Source organism: Aphis gossypii, chromosome 1 (assembly GCF_020184175.1).
Source record: "Aphis gossypii isolate Hap1 chromosome 1, ASM2018417v2, whole genome shotgun sequence".
Taxonomy (NCBI): domain Eukaryota; kingdom Metazoa; phylum Arthropoda; class Insecta; order Hemiptera; family Aphididae; genus Aphis; species Aphis gossypii.
Window position 1 is genome coordinate 49,328,523 of NC_065530.1, and position 8,823 is coordinate 49,337,345.

General features: G+C 25.3%; 2 protein-coding genes across 3 annotated transcripts; one reads left to right on the forward strand and one right to left on the reverse strand.

Annotated features, from left to right (window-relative positions):
- Positions 1-231: 231 nt before the first annotated feature.
- On the reverse strand, positions 232-3,046 carry LOC114126813 (pre-mRNA-splicing regulator female-lethal(2)D). Of its 2 annotated transcripts, none has more exons than XM_027990832.2 (5): positions 2,542-3,046; positions 2,038-2,174; positions 1,653-1,834; positions 1,427-1,581; positions 232-860 (listed from the first exon to the last, which is right to left on the reverse strand). In XM_027990832.2, the coding sequence occupies exons 1-5, from the start codon at positions 2,684-2,686 to the stop codon at positions 301-303; spliced, it is 1,179 nt and encodes a 392-aa protein (XP_027846633.2). In that variant the 5' UTR covers positions 2,687-3,046; the 3' UTR covers positions 232-300. The 2 variants fall into 2 exon arrangements, with proteins under 2 accessions (XP_027846633.2, XP_027846634.2); XM_027990833.2 differs by having other exon boundaries at positions 2,327-3,044.
- Positions 3,047-3,622: 576 nt separating this feature from the next.
- On the forward strand, positions 3,623-8,027 carry LOC114126800 (caseinolytic peptidase B protein homolog). Its single transcript, XM_027990819.2, has 10 exons — positions 3,623-4,117; positions 4,441-4,486; positions 4,572-4,765; positions 4,825-5,051; positions 5,518-5,632; positions 5,699-5,877; positions 5,951-6,112; positions 6,869-7,016; positions 7,089-7,300; positions 7,672-8,027. Exons 1-10 carry the CDS (start codon positions 3,871-3,873, stop codon positions 7,903-7,905), a joined length of 1,764 nt encoding a protein of 587 aa, XP_027846620.2. The 5' UTR covers positions 3,623-3,870; the 3' UTR covers positions 7,906-8,027.
- Positions 8,028-8,823: the final 796 nt, after the last annotated feature.

Here is an 8,823-nt window from a genome sequence, read left to right on the forward strand (position 1 = left end):
AAAAAATATGGTTTGAGAGCAATCACACTGCATTTGTTCCATTCATTTAACATGTTAAGACTTTAAAAGACTAAATATTCATATCATTGTAAGTCTTACAATTCCCGTCAAAATGTAAAATTTTGATTTAAAAATTAAGGTATAAAAATTATTCAATTATGTTTTAATAACAATATTCTTTTTTTTAATTATTTATTCAAACCTAAACATAAAAAAAATAACATTGAAAAATAATTCAATAGTATTTTTAATCAACAATTCATTATTGATAAAAGTAAAATAACATTAAAATAACAATATTTATGAACCATTTGGCAGTCCATTAACTACTTCTACAGGAGTCTTAACTTCAATGCTTTTGGGAAGCTCACTTTTTGACTTTTTATGCACCACTTCACCTTTGCTATGGGTCCTTTTTTCAGACTTTTTTCGTTTATCTTCATTTTTACTTCCATCTGATTTGTGTTTACTTTTATGTACTTTAAGAAGTAGCTCGCTTTGATCTGTACCTTCTGCTATTACTGTTTGTATTTTTTTAACTTTAGGGTTATTACTTTGACCATCAAGCTTCTTAGAATCTTTTGGTTTTTTGTGTTTACTTGATTTATTATCAGGTTTTGTCAGGTTTTTGACCAATTGAGTTGGTGTTTCAGTTTTTGATTTTGCAGACATCGCTGTCATATTAATATCATCTTTTTTAATTCCATTAACATTAGATTTTGGATTTGTTTCCTTGTTTGCAGAATTGTTAGTACTTTGAACAGAAGCTTTATATTTCTTAAGTTCATTCTGTAAGAAGTATATTGTACTTTGCATTCCTTCTACATCTTCATCCAAGTCTTGTAAAAATTCATCCAATTCTAATAAAAACAAAATAAATTGGATTTAATTACTGTATACATTAAATAATGATTCCAAACAGACGTGTAAGACTACACAACATTAAAAAAATTAAGAGATTTTTACAATGTTATTTAAAATAAGAAATTCAATCACTTAAATTAATTTTCTTAACTTGGTTTAAATACTAAGACCTAAAATAAATATTATAATTGTATTTTTAAAAATTTTCAATTACTGAAAGAAAAACTGGTGAAGAACCTTGTATAAAAAATAATGATATTAATGTTGTTAAAAACTAGCTTTACATAAATTATTCTGAGTTTAATACGTGTGCCCTTCCCTATTTATCTGTTAAGTACTTAGAAATTGCTATACTAATGTCTAACTAAAACTAATATGTTACCAGAAACTTTCTTTTAAGTTTAAAATTTTAATATTCTTCTTCTGAAAAACATATCTACAGGTATAAAATTAAAAACACACACTCATATTAAAACTAAAACATTCACTTCTGCTTAGAATCTAAAATCAATAATGAATACAAATAAAATACAAGAAAACATATTTGTTATTCAGGTTTTACCTGATTGTGATTTTTTAACTTCTTCACTTAAGTTTTTCTGCAAAGCTAATTCACCTTCAAGCTTAGCTACACGGCCACTATTTACCATTTTACCAAGTTCTTCATTTTCCTGGTATAGTAAACGACATTTTGCCATCAATCTTTTACCAGTATTGCTGCCAACAGTTTTATTTTATTTTTAATTGTTTATAATAATTTTAAATAATGATGAACTTAACTAACTAACCTGTCTGGAGTGAATTTCCAGGCATTCAGTTCACTTTGAGTTTCTTCTAGTCTAACTTTTGTAGCACATAAGTCTTGACGTAATCTTTGAATTAAAAGATTTACTGCTGGATCTTGTAATGAACATTTTAGTGAAGATATTGAATTGCTTTGAATAGAATTTCGCATGGCTGTCAATTGTGCCTAAAAAATTAATACCTTATTTTAATTATTAACATTCTTAGAAAAATTATTAAAATCTCAGTAACTACAAATGTAAAATGATAATCATAACATAAATTGGTCAATGTATTAACTTAATAGTTAATTTTTTTTTTTTTTTTTGATTAATTAATTCATATTATAAATTTATATCATTAATAAACAGAATATATCCAAATACTAACAGCATAGTCTTGTATTTCTTTTTCTTTAATAGTCAATTTTCTTAGTAAACATTTTTCTCGTAAAACTAATTTGCGAAAATCTTGGTCTGTTCGCTCCCTCTTGTCACACAATAGGTTACATCTAATACATATTGTCGCTGAAAAAATTGCATATTTCAAAATAATCACGTCAATTAAATAATAATGAGATTTAATAGGTGCTCAATAGTAGATTGATTGAGACAGACCAAACATGTTTTTTTTACTTACGAACATGAACTCCCCAAAAAACACATTTGTAGTGACCTACCTTTAAAAGGTAAAATACCCATAGTCTGGAGGAAAAAGCTTAATTTGCAGTCAGTGACGAATAACAACAAAATCATAAATTTGTATTATAATATATAAATAACCGTAAAATGTAAATTAATTGTTTATCACTTTTTCGTATCAAGTATGTAAATAAAAATGTGAGAATGTAATTTTTTTGTATGCATTTCGCATATCGCAATGAGAAAATAGTACCTTCGTTCGCCTTTGCTTCTAAAACGCGAACGCGCGACATAGCGTTTTTATACATATCGACAATACGCTGTCGCGGCAACCGGATCATATTGTCATCATCAATGATGTCCACTTGCCCAAAATCTGTTCGATTTTCTTCGACCATATTTTTCGCACAAAATCGCACCAAGATATAAAACGTTAAATTTAAGTAGTTAAGAACACTTCAAACGAAACAAGTAGACACTTCCATTAACAAACAGACGACTCTCTCAGTGAATTCATGGTTCATCTATCAAAAACATTCGCAGGGTTTAAATATTATGTGTACATAATATTGCAAGTGAAACTTGAATTTACTGGAAAAGCAATTCTTAAGAACAGAAAAGTGTTACTTGTAAGTTGTAGCTTGTAAATAGTAATCAAAATATAATAACAAATCGGAAAAGCGAAAAGAACCTTGTTTTGAATACAACCAAAATAAATACAGTACCTATATTATAGTAATATTAAGACAAAAAGTCTTAACTCTTAAGTATGGGTAACAATACAACAACAATATTTACAATTGCGATTTCAGAAGTTGGTACAGTTATGTTGAGGTTAAGTTGTTATCAATGTTAATTTTTCCAGGATTTCATTGAAATAATCCTTATTCCTTAGATCATAATTGCACTAGAAATTATTATATTAAAATAATAAAATATACTAGGTAATCTCAATATTTATTATTTATTTTAATACTTTCAAACACGGACTTATATAGGTATCTATCTGAGCTTTTAATATTTTGTAATCTGTGAATGAAGATTATAGCATAGAGTAGATGAAATTATAGAGCATAAAAAAGAGATGTTATAGAAATTTTGAGTTTTTGATGATTCTGCTCTACTCAACATTTCTTTGGTTTATATTATTACTTTGTGGTTTACAGATAACACAATAGATGAAATTTCAAATTACATTGCTAATTTAATTAATTTTAATTTTTCTTTGGTTCGTTCTTACAATGTCCGGTTAAGACTAACCGGTAGAATGATAAAATGATAAATTCTTCCGCTTAACGTTATCACTGTTATCAGGCACTAACCGAGCCTAAGGGCCTTATTCTTTAAACCATTTATATTGTGAAGGTTTATGAGCCTTAGCCTATAGAAGTATGGAGTCTTGCCTTATGGCCTAAACGCTTCAATTTACAACAGGTCTTTATTCTTTAACGTTTATTGGATGTTCTATTTGTAGAAGAGTGGTCTTCAACAACGTATTATTTTGTTCATGATAATGTCACTTCTATTTATAAACACTTACTCGACACTAAAATTGAAATAAAATAAAGTGAGCATCGAAAAAATGTTTTATAGAAATCTAAACTTGACGTATTTACGGATTAAACATCTTGTACAACCGAAAATAATATGCCGACAATTAAGTGTACGCAGTATTAAATATCAAAATTATTCAAATACCCACTGTAAAAAAATACATGTAACTGGTGACTATTTGTTTCACAACACCAATACTACTAGTACTGGTAGATTCCTATCATGGAAATGGTTGTTAGCGATTTCATTTTTATATGCTGGATATGATAGTCAAAGTGAGTTAATAGTAATTGTAAGTGATTAGAGACTTGCAATCTTAAATCTTTTCATTTATCTCAAATCAGATCGATATAATATTAATTGCATATTACATTTTTTTAATAAAATGTGATGAATTAATCTGATACGTTATTATATAGCTTAAGAAGTTTAAATTAATAGTATTTCTATTTTCAAAATGTCCAATGCGACGATGCTGAGCATGTGTTTAGCACATTTAAATGTTTAAATCTTATTAACCAGAGCTTCAAAAACACTTTTTAATTACGTTATGTTTTGGTTACAAAATTATGTTGTTGATAAGTTGTAATTGTTGTAGATATTTTTGACATAATAAACCAAGGATCAGCAGAAGAATTAACTAAGTAACTATATTAATTAATTATTAAAGTTAATTCATACAAATATTGACAATTTAACTTGATATTCTTAATAAAATGTTATTTTCAGATTTTTAAAAGATAATCCAAAGGCAGTTAATAAAATACATTTATTTGGTTGGGCTCCAATACACGTGGCTGCATCAAATAACAAATATGAGCACTTAGCAGTTTTATTAAAATCTGGAGCAGATCCAGATTTGAGTGATGGTTTTTCAAATTGTATATATGTTGCTCGAAAGCGAAATATTAACCCTTCGGATGGTAAATACATGCGTATTTGTATTCTTAATAATAAAATTAAAATAATTTTTTTATTTCAGTTCTATCAACAAGAGAAACCCATTTTATGCATAATTTTAATGCTAATGCAACATTTCAAGGATTTACTGCTTTTCATTATGCAGCATTATTAAATAATATTGAATCATTGAAAATTCTAATGGATCATGGAGCTGATCCTCATTTAAAATCAGTGACTGGTCATAAACCAATAGATTTGGTTACAGATTTAACAATTTATGAACTACTTGCTGATTATGAAAAAAATGTAGATTTTAATGTATTACTCAGTAAAGATATCCAAAAACCAAAATATCCAATAGAATTTGTTGACTTATATTTACTTATTATAAATATATATAGACATACGATGGCAATTTACCTAACTTAACTTAACCACTATTTTGTTTACCAAAATTGAAAATAGAACTAAAAAATATTTCCTAGTGATAATGATATAATAGTGATTTGTATATATATATATATATATATATATTATAAATTAATTATTAATTAAATTCAAAATATATATAGTGGATTAAACTCATATGTTTAAAATGTTGTCTTATACTTAACTTCTATTTTTTCTTTGACAATATGTCAAAAAGTAGTAGTTTGATTTTATTAGAGTACCTATATAATAAGTAAATGATAATCTTTTTCTAAAAAATTGGTTTTTGGATGTATTTATTATCATATCATATTTTTGGATTTTAATAATAAATATTTTTCAGTTTGAACTTATTAAAAATAAAAAGGAAGCAGAAATACGAAAAAAATTTCCTTTAGAATTGAGATTGAAACAAAAAATTATTGGCCAAGAAAATGCTATTAACGTTGTCTCATCAGGTTATATGAATAATAAATCTGTATTTACTACCTATTGCTTATTATTATATTTCAATTATTTATTAGCTATAAGACGTAAAGAAAATGGCTGGACGGATGATGAACATCCATTAGTTTTTTTGTTCCTCGGTTCATCTGGGATAGGTAAAACAGAATTGGCTAAACAGATTGCTAGCTATCTACACAAAAACAACAAAGATGGTTTTATTAGACTTGATATGTCTGAGTACCAAGAAAAACATGAGGTTTGTAAAATAGAAAAAAATAAAATTAATGAAAATATTTATGTAGTGTACATTACTGATTTTCATTTTATAGGTTGCCAAAATGATTGGCTCTCCACCAGGGTATATTGGATATGATGATGGTGGTTACCTTACAAAACAGTTAGCAAAAAATCCAAATGCTGTAGTATTGTTTGATGAAGTTGAAAAAGCTCATACAGACATATTGACAATATTGTTACAACTATTTGATGAGGTACTATAAATATTTACTAAAACATTCTATTGTAATGTTACTTATGTTGTGAATAGTGAGGTTATTTTATAAATAATTAAAATAACTTCATTTTATGTAATATGTTATTAACTTAAATTAGTCTCAATCATGACAGAATATTAATTAGGGGTGTGCATAATTGGTGTGTTCTTTTCTATAAAATAGTAATAGCATTAAAAACTTATATATTATAATATTTAAACCAACTAATCATTTAATCATCTTAAGTATAATATATTTATATTTTTATACTAGGATAAACTTTAACATCAATGTCACAGAATAACAACTATTCAACTTGTATATCACATTTTTAATTGTTTCTAATGTGTATATTTTTTTAATGCTTAGTTTGGTGGTTTTTCCTTCATTTTATTCTAATTTAAAATTTAACTTATCATTATTAAAATGTCTTCATAATATGTATAAATTATTAAACTAATAATTATATAATTATTATTTTTTTTCTGGTTGTTTGTCTACTTTATTATTGTAATGTTTTAATTATTGTATCTCATGTCATTACCAATGATTTACTATAAATAGTTAGAATACAAAATATTAAGCACTTTTTTGTTTATAATGGGTTTTGTTCTTTTATTTTTTTTTTTTTTGTTCTACTGTAAATTAATTATTATTAGTTTATTATAATCTATCTCATAGTTTAAGAATATTTTTATAAATAATTAAAATATGATGTACAAAGTGCATATAAAAGTAATATGTTTTATATAGGGCCGTATAACTGATGGAAAAGGGAAGACAATTGAGTGCAAAAATGCCATATTTGTTATGACATCAAATTTAGCTAGTAATGAAATTGCAGACCATGCTTTAGAGTTAAGAAATGAGCAACGACAAAATAAACTTATAGAAGATAGACGTGAGAAATATATCATCATTATATTTGTTTGATTTTACATTTAATACTGTTTTTAATTATTGTTCAATTTAGGGCTAACCGATAAAAAAATTGAAAAACATGAAGAAGTTGTAACATTTATATCTAAAAAATTCAAAGATCAAATTGTAAAACCTATTTTAAAAAAACACTTCAGACGAGATGAATTTTTGGGACGAATTAATGAAGTGGTGTACTTTCTACCATTTTCAGAAATGGAATTGAAGACTATTGTTCAAAGAGAACTGCAATATTGGCAAGAATTGGTACGTCATAAATATTTCATATAATTCATGGGATTAGAATACTTTATTTAACTTATTAGTATTATAGTGATTACTAATTACTATATAGTGTGATAAGTGCTTTGAACCACTACTTATTATTTTGTTTTAGTAAAATTGATTTTGTAAAAAACTAAAAATAAGAAATTTGGTGGATAAAAATATTTTTTTGGTTATTACAAATACTTATAAAGAGAGTAGAAGTAATAACATATTATTTTATTAATATTTGAAATTACTCATTCATTTATGATAACTATGTATATTAAATAGTACAATTTTAAATTTTCAAGCAAATTTAGTGTACAGTAATTTCTGTCTGGCCCAAATGTTATTTAACTCATTTGTTTCAGGCTTTAAAGAAACATAATATAAAAATTGAGTGGGATAGTGCTGTTGAACATGTTATAATTGGTGCATACGATGTGAACTATGGTGCCAGGTCGATTAAACATGAAGTGGAAAGATCTGTAGTAGCTCAACTAGCTAAAGCACATGAAAATGGATTAATTAAAAATAACACTGTTGTTAAAATTGAAGCAGATACAACCAAAGGTGATCATGGCAATATCTTTTTGAAGATTTAATAGAAATACATGTTTAAAATTGTTTTTTCTGATTGATTGTGATATTAACTATTTTATTTGTTATCTCCTCCATTACATATTTTATGTATAAATAAATAAGATAATTATGATATTATATTATATTAATGTTTTGAAATTATTATGACCTTGATCATAATATTCTTTTTACATATATTCATAACTTATGAGTTTTGCAGCTGTTTCTTCACATTTTATGTTTTGGATGTTATAAAAGTCACTGCTTAAAATCTTGATTTTTTAACAATAACTTACCTACAGTTTTTACTAATATATATATATATATATATATATATTTAATATAACAACTATGTTTAAAAAAATACTCAGAAACATTTGTTTTGTTATGGTTATAGATTATTGAAATAAAATAGGTATTAATACATTAGGCTATATATAATATTAGGAAAATCACAAAAGAACAATGTAAGACTTTTTATTTATTTAAACAAAATAATATATGTAAAGCAATCAATAACAATTTGTCAAAAATAAATTGAAAATGTATAAATAGAATTGGGTAATTGCTTTTTTTAGTAAGGCAAATGTAATATTTGTATTTATTATTTAATGTAGTATAAATACTAGTAAAAAAAAATACAATATATATTGTAAAGAAGTATTCTTAAAAAAATGTTTAATGTTTTTATCAAGATATGACAAATTTTATAATGAGCCTTATAGTGGGTAATAAATTAAGAAATAATATAGTCTGTAATTGTCAAATTAATTTAATAAAAAAAATTGGCAAATAGTAAATTGATATAAAAACATGTCATGCCAAATGGCCCTCACTCGCACAATAAATATGTAAAATAACTTAATAACATTATGATATTGTACTGTTAATTTGTACATTATAATATCAATATCTGTGGACTATGATAAACAGTTGTTGAT